The 16,286-nt window shown below is 36.9% G+C and overlaps 3 protein-coding genes across 3 annotated transcripts; 1 reads left to right on the top strand and 2 right to left on the bottom strand.

Moving 5' to 3' along the window:
* Positions 1-368: 368 nt before the first annotated feature.
* Positions 369-3,122, bottom strand: LOC105213183 (kelch-like protein 18). The gene is made up of 7 exons (XM_011185832.3): positions 2,626-3,122; positions 1,843-2,543; positions 1,628-1,774; positions 1,411-1,554; positions 1,232-1,346; positions 780-1,134; positions 369-716 (listed from the first exon to the last, which is right to left on the bottom strand). Exons 1-7 carry the CDS (start codon positions 2,896-2,898, stop codon positions 589-591), a joined length of 1,863 nt encoding a protein of 620 aa, XP_011184134.1. The 5' UTR covers positions 2,899-3,122; the 3' UTR covers positions 369-588.
* On the top strand, positions 1,020-5,246 carry LOC105213185 (zinc finger protein 484). The gene is made up of 5 exons (XM_011185835.3): positions 1,020-1,156; positions 3,557-3,719; positions 3,777-4,534; positions 4,597-4,731; positions 4,799-5,246. Exons 2-5 carry the CDS (start codon positions 3,573-3,575, stop codon positions 5,157-5,159), a joined length of 1,401 nt encoding a protein of 466 aa, XP_011184137.2. The 5' UTR covers positions 1,020-1,156; positions 3,557-3,572; the 3' UTR covers positions 5,160-5,246.
* Positions 5,156-6,500, bottom strand: LOC105213184 (transcription initiation protein SPT3 homolog). Its single transcript, XM_011185834.3, has one exon. It carries the CDS (start codon positions 6,385-6,387, stop codon positions 5,293-5,295), a length of 1,095 nt encoding a protein of 364 aa, XP_011184136.2. The 5' UTR covers positions 6,388-6,500; the 3' UTR covers positions 5,156-5,292.
* Positions 6,501-16,286: the final 9,786 nt, after the last annotated feature.

The following is a 16,286-nucleotide window of genomic DNA, read 5'->3' as shown; positions in this document are numbered from 1 at the left end:
ATGTTTTTTTAATTCTAAAACTTCCAGTGCTAATTCTCAACAATAATTGTATTAGTTGCAAGCGTAGTGTTTACTTCAGTTCAATAATTTACAATACCATTTATGCAAACACATACATGCATAAATGTTAGGAGGTACAGTTATTAAAATATTTCATTTTTTTATTTTTTGCTAAATAACTATTTTTGCAGTTATGAAAATGTATTTGAATATTATTTTTAGTTTGGTAAAATTTTAAGATTTGCTATTATTTTTAGTAAAATACAATTGACAAAACCGCAGACAGCGCTACAACTTTTTTTTCAATAGGCAAACATCCAATTTTAAAGTTTTCAAGCCAATAGCTTATTTAAATATGTATTTCGAGATAATTTGTTAAGTGTTTTCAATAGAATTTGGAATGATTTTCGTGAGTGCGTTAAATAGTTTGTATTTTAGAGAGCATACATTGTGGCAAAGCACATAAAAAATTTTGAAAAAGGCAAGCAAATGCACTTTTGCTTTTTGAAAACATACATACGTATAAATTAATTAACTAAAAATATAAACTAACAGTACTATTTCCTAAATTTCTTAAGTTGACATTAATTATTGTTTGCGTATAACGCCAGCACCAACACCACCGCTATGCGCACACATTGAGGGTTCAAAGGACCATTTATCCGTTTCGGGATCATAGACTTCCACTGTGGATAGATTGGACTCGCCATCGTAACCTGCAATACAACACAAATATACAAAAAAAATTATTATAAATAATAGCTACACCTTGTACTCACCACCAATCGCCCATAACTTGCCCATATTGGCTGCTAACGCAACGCGACTGCGTTTACAGTTCATAGGCGTTACTAGACTCCAAGTATCTGTAATGGGATCGTACACCTCAACGGAGCGTAGAAATGATGTGCCATCGTAGCCACCACAAGCATAGAGCTTGCCATTCAGCGCAGCGACACCCAAACGACAGCGACGATTCAACATTGAATGCATTTTGAGCCAAACATCTTTAACTGGGTCGTAACGTTCGACTGAATCAAAAATCGAAAGTCCATCATGACCACCAAGCGCGTAAACATAACCGCCCAAAGCGGCAACACCACCCGCTGAACGATACTTCATCATGGGGGCCACCTGGAGAAAGAGTTATGAAGGAGTGAGTTATATTAAATAATTTGAAAAAATATTTTGAAACAAATTTGAGACTTATACATTAATTACAACTACGTACCGTCTTCCAAATATCAGTCTTTGGGCAGTAACATTCTACTGTATTTAGAGATGTTACACCATCATAACCACCACAAACATAAATGCAATCATCTAAAGCGGCCACACCAACGGCACTAGAGTAAGAAAAAAATTTAATATTAATAATTTTGCATTTAATCAAATTAATACAATGCCTACCTGCGCTTACACAACATTGCGCGTCCCTGTGACCATTTATTCTTTTTTGGATCATACACCTCTACAGTTGAAAGACGTTCTGTACCATTAAAACCACCAAAAGCATACAGTTTGCCATCCATAACAGCGACACCCACGCGTGAGCTGTAAAATATAATTAAAACAATATTAATTTAAGTACTTTTCTATAGTTTATGCTCTAATATTGCACACATACCGCATCATCGACATTTGTTCGCCCATTTCCCATTTCTTGACAACTGGATCGTAAATTTCCACAGTGCTCACCGATTCACCATTACTAGCTAAACCACCAACTGCATAAATCTGACCCATAATAAACTCACCACAACGCTGTCGTGTTCTAATAAAAACAAAATTACAATTATTTTAAAATCACTGCTGTTGCTCAACTTAGTATATTCGACTCACCTGAAGCTTTGCAATAATCCACGCCTTTCTGGCATTAGATGGAAATCTTTTGCCTCATCTAATAAATCTCTACACTGGTGTGAAGAGCGTATTAGCTCTTCGCGCGCCACACGATCTGCCAGAAACTGCGGTGATAATAACGGTAAACGCACCTTGGATAATACTTGTGGGAAGAGTATAGCACGTTTCTCTTCGATGTGCTTAACCCATTTCATGCAGGCTTCAAAGATTATTTCTTCACTGGGTACATTCAACTCATCGCGTCTTATTAGATCAATAAGCTCACCAAAATCTAAACCCAAGAATTCTTCGGACTGTACAACTTTTGCGAAATTCTGATCGATGAACTTGTCAGCAGCCTCAATTAAATGTGTACAGCCCATAGAGTCCGCAAATTGGCGTATGCCCAAAACGTTGTGTGGGTGAAATCGTGAAATCAGGAAGTCAGCACAAGCATTACGCACTTTGGTTAGCTGTAGAAACGATGCACCCACCATAAGGCTTTGTACATTCTGATTGTCAATGCGCACTTGACCACTGTAAGCGTAATTAATGAGACTTTCGAGCGCATTCGGTTCAATTTCTTTCATTGTAATCTCCTTTATGCGACTCTCAGCCATATTGTTGGTGAACATGGCATAAAAGTAGGGTATTGTACCAGCCAATACAATACGATGTGCCGAGAAGGATTGATCTTCAACCTAAAAGTTTAAAACGAATTATTAAATGTAAGTTAAACGCATTAAAGGATGTAGCACTTATGACCAACAATGACAAACTAACCTTTAAGGTAACATCACATAGTTTACCCTGTCTGCGTATTTCGCGCATTAGCGGGTAGCTTTCACAAAACAAATCATCATGCTTATAAATTACGTATTTCTGATCATCACTGCAATCACCAAAATCGGGCAAATCCATTATTGATGAATATGCTTGTTGTTGTACCAATTGAGATGTTTGTGGTTTTGCCTGTTGTTTTGTTTCGGATGACGACTGTGTGTCGCACCCTGAAATAGTTAATCTTCCCATACCAAGTTCCTGCCACTGTTCCATAATTGCGCAGATGTTACACGACTGTTACGAAATCTATTCCATTGAATTTTTTGTTCAATATGCTGAGATTTCGCGTATTAATAAGAAAAAACTATAAACCAATAATTTTACTGAATGCAGCAATTGAAAGTATCTTATTCTCTGTTTTGTTCCTCCTTCATCTGATAAATGCTTAGCCAGATTGTAGAAAAATGTTGTAAGGAATAAAATGCGAGCACAAAAACGAATAAAGCGTTGCGACGTATACGTTGGTCCGAAATGTTTGTGATTTCAAAGAGATATCATGTATTTGTAATTAGAGATTTTATTTCATTTAGATTATAAAATTTCTAAAATTGTGTGCAAAGACTTTATAGATAAAAATTACGTACAAAAGATAGTGCGTCTGTTGTTCTGGTTTGCATACTTCGTACTTAATATTCTCTACGTCCGGCAACAATTCTACGCACACTTTTCTTTTATCTTCTTTTCGCGTTTTTGCCATTCTGGCAGCATTTGAAAAATTGTCATTAACAGCTGTTTGCCATTGAAAGAAACAATAATAAATTCTTCATGTTACCGATAAAATATAAAAAATAATACAAATAAGTGTAAACAAAAAAATAGCCTCTTCAATAATTTTTTTTATAAAGCATCAATATATATTAAAAATAAATAGACTTTAATTCGCCGAAATGAAATTAAGTGATGTAGTGCCCAGAAGCTGTCGTGTATGCTTGACGCGTACTCCTAAGTTACGATCCTTATATCAGCCATTGGATGAAGGCGAAGAACCGCCAAATGAAATGTTGCGTTTAATTGCGGGCATAACGTTGGAAGAGGTACTTATTAATACACATTTCTTTCAGCGAAAATAAATAAATATTATTTTATTCTAGGCGGATATCTTTGAAACATTGCCGAAATGCATTTGCAGAAATTGCGAATTGTCACTAAGTTTGGCCTATCAGTTTCGCATTAAAGTTCTACATACACATCAAATTATAGAAGCCTATCGGAAGCAAGTTTGTAGTGCTAACGACAACGAAGGAAAAGCAAATCAATCTCTTCACACTTCTGTAAAAGTTGAATTCGAAGACATGGACAACGAAATCGAGGCCACGGAAGAGGTGTATCTCCATGAAGAAAGTATAAATAATGGTAAAGAGATGAAAGTCGAAATGTTGGAAATGTCATTTTCTGACATCGATGAGATTAACGTGGACAATGAAGAAGAACAGCAAATGCTTGAATTAAATGAAGATGAATGCAAACCAGAATATTTGGAAGAATTCTACAACGAAAGTAACATTGAAGCCAGCATTTCAGAAACAGAGTTACAACTGCAGGAAGAAAACCAGCACAATAATGCAGAATCGGATGACACCAAAACGGAAGAATTATATCCCACAAAGAATACAACAACCACTACGAATAAATCAAATGAAGAATGTGATAAAAAAGTAAACTCTCAACTGTGTACAAATGGCGATAGTGAAGTTAAAAAGCCAGCCAAAAAGAGTTATTATAAGAAAAAGATTAAAACCAACGATAATAAAGCGCACATATGTGATATTTGTGGCAATATTTATGCGAAACGTGGACGCATGATGGAGCATAGACGTAGACACGACAAAGAGTTGCGTTACGCTTGCGAGTAAGTGCTTATACAAGTGGGGAACTACTTTCTGATATAAATAATGATTATTCTGTATTTAGACTCTGCGATAAACGTTTTCACCTGCGCGAGAAGTTACGTAAACATATGTATATACATAAAGGTGGCAAGCCCTTTAAATGTTCCTTCTGCAGTAGAACCTTTTTCTATGAAAGTGTGAGGAAAGCACATGAAGCGTAAGTAAAAGCGGCACCGCCTCCAAAACAACATTTTTTCATTTACAACTTTTTGAATTCTTAACAGCATACACAGCGGCCTCAAACCATACGTTTGCGATGTGTGCAATAAAGCCTTCGCATATGCCCATGCGCTTGGTAAACATAAACTAATACATGCTGATGTTAAATTGTATCACTGTGATTATTGTGACAAGGATTTTCGCTTACAACATCACATGAAACAGCATATCGAGACAAAGTTGCATCAAAATGCCGTACGTGCTTTAGGCAAGGGGGTTGAAGAATGTGTTCAAGAAAGATATCAGGGAGAAGGATATGAGGACAAAAAAATTACATATGGAGAAGATGGATTTGATGGAGAACAATATGTTATAGACACGACACAAGAAAATCTGCATCAATTAGTCGATAATATAATTAATTAGTTTAAAGAATTTTAGAGATGTACTTTTATTTATATGAGCAGTCTTAACACTAGAAATAGATATAATATATATTTCAACCAACATCAACACTGGCTTCTCCAATTACGAATTGCCATATATTTATTTGCTACGTTTATATGGCGAGAAAAGAACGTCGAAAATCGGCATCACATGAGCTGCGATAGAAACCAATTTTCTTGCTGGTCATCTGGCGAAAACGTCGCATGCCTTCATGTATCTCCTGTACACTAATGGGTCGCACAACCTCCATGCCGCGACCCTGTGTCACTTCAGGGCATATATGCAACATTGCCGGCGAAGCACCTGTCGATGTAATGCGACTGTAAGGTTCTGTTATACGATTCTCTGAATTTAACCGCGTCAATATAGCATAGTCTACAATCACGGCGATGGTTTCGTGCGCAAAATAAGCCAAAATATTCATTGTGGTTGTGGGTATGCGTAGGTCTGGCGGCAAGTCGAGAAAACGACGAAATTTATTTTTAATTTTTTCACCATGACGACAGTAGAACGACGTCTTGCGCGCTTCGTTGAATTCTAAATACTGTTGACCGGTTAGTATCTGCGAAATGCGGTCAGCACGAAAGAGTCTACGCGTGCGCTCTTCATCGTACAATTCTGGCACCTCAATTGCAAGCTCATCCTCGGATTCATGTTGCTCCGTGTCGTCCATAAAATCTTGTGGACGTCCAGTACGTATGCTCAAAAAACGTTTCAATATTTTCATATCCTTTAAATGTTTGCGCATACGCGCTATTTTGACTGGGTGATTACGCATTAGAAATTCGAAATCAGCTTGCGTTGGACATGGACTGTTTTTGCGACGCATTGCCACCAGCGATGCCTCGTTGAACATACCACGTAATTGTTGTTGTAGTATATGTTCCACTAATTTCACACTCTCCATGCGCGGTTGGTCGCTATCGCCAAAACTGCGCATAATATCCGAAATTTCGGGCAATAATGTGACCGGCGCATCATCTGCTGCACCGGCAGCTGCAAGACCACTTGCTATGCCGGCCGCGCTGCTGGTGCTGCTATTGGAGAGTTGATGCTGCAGTGCATGCGGTGAGGCGATAGCTTGTGGTTGCTGTTGCAATAGCAAAGTTGGTGTTGTGGTTCCACTGCCATCAGAATTTGTGCCCGCCGAAGCTGCACTGAAGCTTGTTGAGTTTTGACGCGCAGGTCTTTTGTTGTTGTAATTCATTTTTGCATTACACTATCAACTTTTTCTTATAAATAAATAAAATTGTTTACACTCAATGCGAAACTATTGCGAAATGATGAAACAGAGAGAGCATGAAACTAAAGGCAGAGTTGTTAAATGACGCACAGCTGTTTACTTGATTAATAATTCAGGGTTGATTTTTAGGGTACGACGGAAGTTGTAAAATTTTTTATAGAGATTACAATAAAGTGCAATAAATAATTTTGTTATTTATTATTAAATAATGTGGGAAAACCTTAGCTTCTTTTTCGTCAGCATGCAACCCTTTTGTTATTGTGTGAATTGAAAAAATTTAATAAAAATTAAAATGCTTATTTAAAGCAAATTTCTAAATACTTAATATAAAATAAATATATAGAAAGAAAGTAGTGAAGTGTAAGTGAATAATAAGTGCAAAATATAAATGAAAAATTAACTATATAGCGAGAAATTACGTGTTAAAATTTGACAATTTTTAAACTTTAAACTCGAATATCTCGAAAACTATAAGTCTCCTGGGGCTATAATTATATATATTCTTAATCTGGAGGATCTTTTCTATCCAACCATACACATTTTATCCCCGAAATCGTGCGAATAACAAAAAAGTTTAAAATTTTTTCAGATTTTTATCAAGTATCTTTTTTGGTATTCTGAGACAATTTTGATAAAATAAAAAGCTTCAGTACGCATAGCTTTTCCCCACACGTGTGGGAAACAAAATAATGTAAACAGAAACAGCTGATTCTGTCCAATTATATTCGAATTGAATTATTCTTTAACGTAAGTTTTCAAATACATTTCAATATTTGTTGCAAAATAGTTAATAATTTAGGGTCGGCTTTAGTATACCGTCCCACGATTTCGGGGTTAAAATGGATATGGGCGGATAGAGGAGGATCTCCAGATCACGAATATATATAACGCCGCAAACTTATAGTTTCTGAGTTATTTGCAATTTAAGATTTAAAATTAATAATTTTTAACTCGTTATTTCTCCCTGTATATTGAATTTTCCACATATATTTTGCACTTTAAATATATTTACACTTCACACATTTGTTTATAAATATTTATTTTTAACTAATTATATTAAAATATGCTGTAAATGAGCATTTTACTTTTTGCACAATTTTGTTTATTTTACAATAAAAAAGGGTTGCATTCTGACACAAAATAGGTGTTACCATATCACATATTTTGTAAACGAATTATAAGAATCACAATAATGAAAAAGAAAGATTATACCCCAAATACAATAAACATAATGCATGTAATGTGTAATGTAAATTATTTTATTATTTCCCGGTGTTGGTTCGACCAGGGTTATTTTTTTGAAGCGCGGCCGAAGGCCGCCTCTGCAGAAAGTAGTTCTACGCGGAAGAACTTGTTATTCCACCTCTTTGATAACTCCCGGTGTTGGCTTGACCAGGGTTATTTTTTTGAAGCGCGGCCGAAGGCCGCCTCTGCAGAAAGTAGTTCTACGCGGAAGAACTTGTTATTCCACCTCTTTGATAACTCCCGGTGTTGGCTCGACCAGGGTTATTTTTTTGAAGCGCGGCCGAAGGCCGCCTCTGCAGAAAGTAGTTCTACGCGGAAGAACTTGTTATTCCACCTCTTTGATAACTCCCGGTGTTGGCTCGACCAGGGTTATTTTTTTGAAGCGCGGCCGAAGGCCGCCTCTGCAGAAAGTAGTTCTACGCGGAAGAACTTGTTATTCCACCTCTTTGATAACTCCCGGTATTGGCTCGACCAGGGTTATTTTTTTGAAGTGCGGCCGAAGGCCTCCTCTGCAGAAAGTAGTTCTACGCGGAAGAACTTGTTATTCCACCTCTTTGATAACTCCCGGTGTTGGCTCGACCAGGGTTATTTTTTTGAAGCGCGGCCGAAGGCCGCCTCTGCAGAAAGTAGTTCTACGCGGAAGAACTTGTTATTCCACCTCTTTGATAATCCCCGGTGTTGGCTCGACCAGGGTTATTTTTTTGAAGCACTTATAAATTTTGAAACCTTGGTATTTTTTTGTAGTTAGAATGTTTACTTAAAACCTTGGTATTTTTTTGTAGTTAGAATGTTTACTTAATAACTATTTATTGGGTATTTGTTTTCTTCATTTTGGGAATTTTATTCATTTTGATTATTTTTAATCGATGCATGTGGCAACACTTATGTTCTGTCATCTTGCAACCGTTTTGTTATTTTACAAATAAACAGAATTCTGCATAAAATTAAATGTTTATTTACAGCAAATTTTGATATAATTTGTTAAAAATAAGTATGTAGAAACAAATTAATGAAGTGTAAATATATTTAAAGTGCAAAATATATGTGAACAATTCAATATACAGTGAGAAATAACGTGTTGAAAATTGTTAATTTTAAATCTTAAATTGCAAATAACTCAGAAACTATAAGTTTGCGGCGGCAATAATTATATATATTCGTGATCTGGAGATCCCCCTCTATCCGCCCATATCTATTTTAACCCCGAAATCGTGGGACGGTATACTAAAGTTTTCCCAAATTAGGTTAGGTTCAATTCGAAAAGTTCAAATTTGATTATATTATGATAGTTTAGATTAGGTTACAATAAGTTCAGTTCAATTCAATTAACTTGAGTTAGATATGTTTATATTAAGTTAGTTTAGTTTAGGTTAGATTAGTTGAAATCAGTCTGTTACTAATGATTCATTTCTGTTCGGTTAAATTTGGTTAAATTAGGTTAGCTTCAGCTAGTTTAATTTAGGTAAATGCCTGTGAAGAGGGAAGCGAGACGCGTTTGTAGACAAAAAAAGAAAGAGGTCGAAATGCGTGAGTTTATGGAGGGAACACTTCTCCGACCTGCTGAATGGCAGTGAAAGTACAACACCAGTCGATGACAATGGAACAGATGTTCCATTACCCGACCATGAAGAAATTCGAGTAGCAATTACCCGCTTGAAGAACAACAAAGCGGCGGGGGCCGATGGATTGCCGGCTATTCAAATACGGCGGGGAAAAACTAATAAAGTGTATGCATCAGCTTCTTTGTAGAATATGGTCGGAAGAAAGCATGCCCGACGATTGGATAAGCCTCCTTAACATCGCTTATAAGGTTCTATCGAGCGTACTGTGTGAAAGACTAAAGCTCTCCGTCAACAAACGGATTGGACCTTTTCAGTATGGCTTTAGACATACATCTGACCAAATATTCACCATGCGCCAAATCTTGGAAAATACCCGTGAAAAGAGGATTAACACATACCATATCTTTGTCGACATTAAAGCTGCTTCCGACAGCACGAAAAGCAGCTGCCCTTATGCCGCGATGTCTGAATTTGGTATCCTGCTAAATTAATACGGCTGTGTAAGCTGGCGTTGAGCAATACCAAAAGCTCCGTCAGGATCGGGAAGGATCTCTCCGAGCCGTTCGATACCAAACGTGGTTTCAGACAAGGTGATTCACTATCGTGTGACTTTTTTAACCTGATGCTGGCAAAAATAGTACGAGCCGCAGAGCTAAACAGAGAAGGTACAATCTTCTATAAGAGTCTACAGCTACTGGCGTACGCCGATGATATTGATATCATTGGAAACAACACCCGCGCCGTTAGTTATGCTTTTCTTCTTCTTGGCTCCCACGTTACTGTTGACAGTCATAACTTTGAAGTTGTAGATAATTTTGTGTATCTGGGAACCAGTATTAACAGCAATAACAATGTCAGCCTGAAAATCCAATGCAGAATCACTCTTGTCAACAGGTGCTACTTTGGACTCGACGAACAAAAACTAAACTCTACAAGTCTCTCATCATTCCCGCCCTACTTTATGGTGCAGAAGTGTGGTCGATGTCCACATCCGATGAGGCGACACTAGGAGTTTTCGAGAGAAAGGTTTTGCGGAAGATTTATGGTCCCTTAAACATTGGCAACGGCGAATACCGCAGAAGATGGAATGATGAGCTGTATGTGTTGTTCGACAACATAGACATAGTCCAGCGAATAAAAAGACAACGGCTACGCTAACTGGGTCATGTTATTCGAATGGACGAAAATGCTCCAGCTCTGAAAGTGTTCGATACAGTACCCGTTGATGGAAGTCGAGGAAGAGGGAGACCTCTACTCCGTAGGAAGGTCCAGGTGGGGGAGGATCTGGCTTCACTTGGTATTACCAATTGGCGCCAAACTGCCAAAAGGAGGAATGAATGGCGCGCTGTTGTGGACTCGGCCATAACAGCGTAAGCGGTGTCTATGCCAGTCAAGAAGAAGAAGAAATGCCTGTGATCAGTTGTAGACTCTGTGTTAATGTATGTAAGCCACATTTGGCCGGAGAAGAAAATATGCTCTATAAACACTGGAAAAAATTTCAGAATCAATATTACCGATTCAGAGAGGACCGCAATTGGACTTTAATACTCACCTTGGAGTTAAGCAGATATAATTGTGTGTATGGAATCGATTTATTCTATCTAAACTATTGTAGTGAATCTAACTCTCAAAAATACAAACATTACATGTCGTTATCGTTTATTGTTACGACACATCTTTCCTGCAACTTCACTGTTGACAGTCATAACTTTGAAGTTGTAGATACTTTTGTCTACCTTGGAACCAGCATCAACAACACTAACAATGTAACCCTTGAAACCCTTGCAGAATCACTCTTGCCCACAGGAGCTACTTTGGACTGAGTGGGCAATGGGAATGTAAGGTCCTCTCTCGACGAACAAAGACCAAACCTACAAGTCGCTCATTATTCCCGTCCTTTTTTATAGTGCAGAGGCTTGGACACCGTCGATATTCAAAGAGATGGCACTAAGAGTTTTCGAGAGAGAGAGGTTTTGTGAAAGACTTTTTTCCTGTGATAATTGTAACGACGAATAACCGAGACGATAGAACGATGAGCTGTACGAGTTATACGATGACATTAACATAGTTCAATGAATAAAAAGACAACGGGCTACGCTGTTCGTTGTCCGGACGAATACATTCCAGCGCTGAAAGGGTTAGATGCAATATCCGCTGGTGGAAGACGAGGGAGACCTATACTCCGTTGGAAAGATCAGGTGGAGCAGGACCTGGCTTCACTTAGTATCACCAATTGGCCCCAAACAGTGAGAAGGAAGAACGAATGGAGCGCTGTTGTAAACTCGGTTATAACCGCGTAAGCGGTGTCTAGCCAATACGGCTCGATTAAATTAGGTCTCTAATTTGGAAGCGTTTTGGTCGTTAAAATATCTAAGTCCAAGAGGTCAGTTTCACTTGCACAAAATTCCATTTGTTTCGGAACAAACAAAATGCTTTAATATTGATTATAAGTACTGAAGAGACAACATACATATATTCGAAAAGAAGTCGATTTTAAGCAAAGCGAACAAAGCTGAAATTATCTGCTGGATTTCAGTTCATCCAAAATAAGATACTCTTTTTTTTTCTTCCAAAGTAGCCTTCGAGCTGCTATTTAATACATTTCAACTTATACTAGATATTTCAACTTATACTGATTCCCTTCTAAATATGTCTAAAACAACAGCAACAACGAGGTCTCCCTGTCAGCGCATAAAAAGTGAAGGAAAAAAGTAAAAGGCTGCTAAAAGTGCATTCAACTCCCTTTCATTTATGTAGTCCCGATCAGCCGCTGTAAATTTCCAGTACAAATAGGCTAAAATCGAAAGGTTAAAAGGAGCAACAGCAGCAATTCGACACACACACTCACTCACTCACATGCAGTTATAGACACGATTGCAATGCGCATTGAATTTGCAAAGCAAAAGAATTCGTTGTTGTCGCTGCGCTGACCGCAGTTCTTTTGAATAGATTTCAAACTGGTTTTGCGTCGTCACCACAGAACCACGACAGCAGCAGCAATAAACAACAACAAGTGAACAAACCGATGATGCACTTGCAATCTCTTTGGCAGTAGCGTCATGGCTAATAGGCATCGAATGCACTGTGTGGTTTGATTGCGGTGCCGACTGTCCCATCTCAATTTCAGCAATACGCCTTCTGCCCTCCTTTAGCACTAGACGCGTCTCCATGCGCTTGTACAAATGCACATAATGTTCTTTTGCCAGTCTAGCGTTGGCCATTTCACGACGTCTCAGCCAACAATGGAGGTAGGTAGCAACAGTCAAGCATCATAATTGTTGTCGTCGTTGTTGGGTACATCACCAACACCGATGTTCGTTTTTAGCGCGAAGCTTGTATTTCAGCATGCTTGTGAACTCTTTTCAAGGTCGCTCGCATACAAATTTTAAATGTGAAACCCCGAGGTATTCTGCTTCACTCAAATTGAGGAGATGATGCAGCTAAAAGATATGGCTATTCTTACCTTGTTTGAATGGTTCTCACCGACGGATGGCAGAGAGATGTGCGAAAACACTTGGGAATTGCATTAGTCACCCGTGCGATGCAGTTCGCGCTGGCTTTGGTTAGCCCAGTCGCTGTGTACTTCCAAAATCTACTATTTTAGGAAATATGTAGAGGTGATAGGGGCTTCAGTCGCCATTTCGGTCAATTACTACATCCGGCTCTTTCCACTTTTTCGCTTCAGATTCTGTTATCCAATAATATTGGAAATCTGCGGTTTTCCGATATTTTAGGTGCATATAATCGAATTAACATTTTCTCGTTCATCCTAGAAACCAGCTATGGCTAAGTTCTTTATAGAACTGACATCAGTTGTAGAATGTTAAATCTACTCAGCTCTAAGTCCCCATGACACTTAGTGCCACTTCGGAAGCCACCTTTCTATCGTGGATTACAAAAGACTTAGGCAACAAACCGTTACTAAAAATAAACAAATCCTTAATAAAAAATTAAATTTTATATATATAATTACAGCCCTATTCTGTGCACTTTACAAATTCAACAAATTTCTAATTTGTAAAAAATTGAAATTTATCAAGCATTTCGTATTCTGTGTCTAAAATAAAAAGTTCTTTTCTTTATAAGTTGTTAAGAAGTAAAATTCTCTTGACAAATAAAATATCTCACTGTGGATAGTTGTGAAAGTGAATTTGTTGCAATGGAGATATTTTACTTTTGTCGTTAGTTTTATACAAAGACGAAAAATATGAACAAAAAAATATAATATAATAATTTATTATAATTTTATATAATATATAAAAATAGAAAATATGATGGTTCGCGTTATTGAGCCGTTTTTATAATATATTAAGAAGTTTATTTTTCCGTTTTTCGTATAAAAAAATGAGGATAATGAGGGTAACATTGACAAAATTGTTTTCTATATATTGCATGCGATTACAGCTTAGCAAATTTTTGCAAACAAAGAACAAAGTTCATCGCACATTTCTTCATACTCAACTCAAAAATCGTGTTTTTTGAGTTGTGACACTATTCAAGTAAATGAGCGATATGTATATGTATTATATTATGAAGTATTCTACGGCTTTGCGGGGGAGCAAAAGACTCTGCCATTTGATTATCAATCAACTTTATTTACGCGCAGCACTCCCTGTTTGGTTAGCTATAACCCTGTCATCTATATAGAGTAAATGAAGTTGTGAAACCAAACCAAATACTTTGCATCAGGTCTGAAAGGCTTCAGTCGATATCTCGACATCAGAATCGGTTAGATAGGCTGATTACTCTTTGGTCAATCATAAACCAAACTTATCAACGAAGCCACACTGAAGAACGCTCGGTTAAAACAAACACTCATCCAAATAACGGCCTTTTGCATGAAAAATAGTACCAGCTTCGGAGCATGGAATATTTGCGCACCCTAAGAAAAGTCTAGACCAAAAGCAATGGATTTATTGTGAAATTGAAGTTAAATTATGGGAAAACTTTAGTATACCGTCCCACGATTTCGGGGTTAAAATAGATATGGGCGGATAGAGGGGGATCTCCAGATCACGAATATATATAATTATTGCCGCCGCAAACTTATAGTTTCTGAGTTATTTGCAATTTAAGATTTAAAATTAACAATTTTCAACACGTTATTTCTCACTGTATATTGAATTGTTCACATATATTTTGCACTTTAAATATATTTACACTTCATTAATTTGTTTCTACATACTTATTTTTAACAAATTATATCAAAATTTGCTGTAAATAAACATTTAATTTTATGCAGAATTCTGTTTATTTGTAAAATAACAAAACGGTTGCAAGATGACAGAACATAAGTGTTGCCACATGCATCGATTAAAAATAATCAAAATGAATAAAATTCCCAAAATGAAGAAAACAAATACCCAATAAATAGTTATTAAGTAAACATTCTAACTACAAAAAAATACCAAGGTTTTAAGTAAACATTCTAACTACAAAAAAATACCAAGGTTTCAAAATTTATAAGTGCTTCAAAAAAATAACCCTGGTCGAGCCAACACCGGGGATTATCAAAGAGGTGGAATAACAAGTTCTTCCGCGTAGAACTACTTTCTGCAGAGGCGGCCTTCGGCCGCGCTTCAAAAAAATAACCCTGGTCGAGCCAACACCGGGAGTTATCAAAGAGGTGGAATAACAAGTTCTTCCGCGTAGAACTACTTTCTGCAGAGGCGGCCTTCGGCCGCACTTCAAAAAAATAACCCTGGTCGAGCCAATACCGGGAGTTATCAAAGAGGTGGAATAACAAGTTCTTCCGCGTAGAACTACTTTCTGCAGAGGCGGCCTTCGGCCGCGCTTCAAAAAAATAACCCTGGTCGAACCAACACCGGGAAATAATAAAATAATTTACATTACACATTACATGCATTATGTTTATTGTATTTGGGGTATAATCTTTCTTTTTCATTATTGTGATTCTTATAATTCGTTTACAAAATATGTGATATGGTAACACCTATTTTGTGTCAGAATGCAACCCTTTTTTATTGTAAAATAAATAAAATTGTGCAAAAAGTAAAATGCTCATTTACAGCATATTTTAATATAATTAGTTAAAAATAAATATTTATAAACAAATGTGTGAAGTGTAAATATATTTAAAGTGCAAAATATATGTGGAAAATTCAATATACAGTGAGAAATAACGTGTTGAAAATTGTTAATTTTAAATCTTAAATTGCAAATAACTCAGAAACTATAAGTTTGCGGCGGCAATAATTATATATATTCGTGATCTGGAGATCCTCCTCTATCCGCCCATATCCATTTTAACCCCGAAATCGTGGGACGGTATACTAAAGCCGACCCCCTAATTTAACCTATCCCAACATATGACAATCTATCCGAACCTCTGTTAACCCAAACTAATTTCACCTCACCTAACCTAACACCACTTAATAGCACTTAAATCAAATTATTTTCCTTAACGGTTTAAATTTTAATTCATTAGAATTTAAATTGAGCTTTCCCTAACGAATTTCTGTGAAAATTAGTTTTTCATATTAGTTTACAGATTTTTATTTCCACATTTAAATATCAAGTTTGCTGTTTACACGGCAAATATTTGCATATTGTGGTTATATATTTGCAGTGATTTTATATATGCGAGTATATACATATGTATATGTATGTATGTATGTATGTGTGTGTTTGTATATGTATGTATGTAAATAAATGCGGTATATTAAAATATAAATAATTATGTTATTAAGCATATATGTACATACATATATGCATGGATGTGCTATGCACACACAATTCAAGCAATACACATGCGCACATTTGTGTGCTGTTATACATACATATACATATGTATGTTTGTAAATTTTATATATTTGTATATATGAGTGCATGTATTTTGTATACACGTGCTGCCAAACAATTGAGTGCAGCCCTGCTCCACTCCACAAGTCAACAGCCACCGATGGTGCGCCAGTGTGAGCTAGTGCCAGCGGCTGTGGCGGCACGTAGTACGTGTCCGATCGGTGTTGCAAGATTAAAAATGTGCCAAATATAATGAAATTTTAATGTACAAATGTGCGAAAAACAACAGCAACA

This window comes from Zeugodacus cucurbitae, chromosome 2 (assembly GCF_028554725.1).
Source record: "Zeugodacus cucurbitae isolate PBARC_wt_2022May chromosome 2, idZeuCucr1.2, whole genome shotgun sequence".
Taxonomy (NCBI): Eukaryota; Metazoa; Arthropoda; class Insecta; order Diptera; family Tephritidae; genus Zeugodacus; species Zeugodacus cucurbitae.
This window is presented reverse-complemented; position numbering and strand designations above follow the sequence as displayed.

Excerpts from the sequence above, each read along its gene's own strand:
- LOC105213184 (XM_011185834.3), bottom strand. The coding sequence starts at position 6,387 with ATGAATTACAACAACAAAAGACCTGCGCGTCAAAACTCAACAAGCTTC.
- LOC105213185 (XM_011185835.3), top strand. The coding sequence starts at position 3,573 with ATGAAATTAAGTGATGTAGTGCCCAGAAGCTGTCGTGTATGCTTGACG. Across the intron at positions 3,720-3,776 it reads CGGGCATAACGTTGGAAGAG|GCGGATATCTTTGAAACATT; the intron begins GTACTTATTAAT and ends ATTTTATTCTAG. Across the intron at positions 4,732-4,798 it reads GTGAGGAAAGCACATGAAGC|CATACACAGCGGCCTCAAAC; the intron begins GTAAGTAAAAGC and ends AATTCTTAACAG.
- LOC105213183 (XM_011185832.3), bottom strand. The coding sequence starts at position 2,898 with ATGGAACAGTGGCAGGAACTTGGTATGGGAAGATTAACTATTTCAGGG. Across the intron at positions 1,775-1,842 it reads GGATTATTGCAAAGCTTCAG|AACACGACAGCGTTGTGGTG; the intron begins GTGAGTCGAATA and ends TGTTTTTATTAG. Across the intron at positions 1,555-1,627 it reads GAACAAATGTCGATGATGCG|CTCACGCGTGGGTGTCGCTG; the intron begins GTATGTGTGCAA and ends TATATTTTACAG.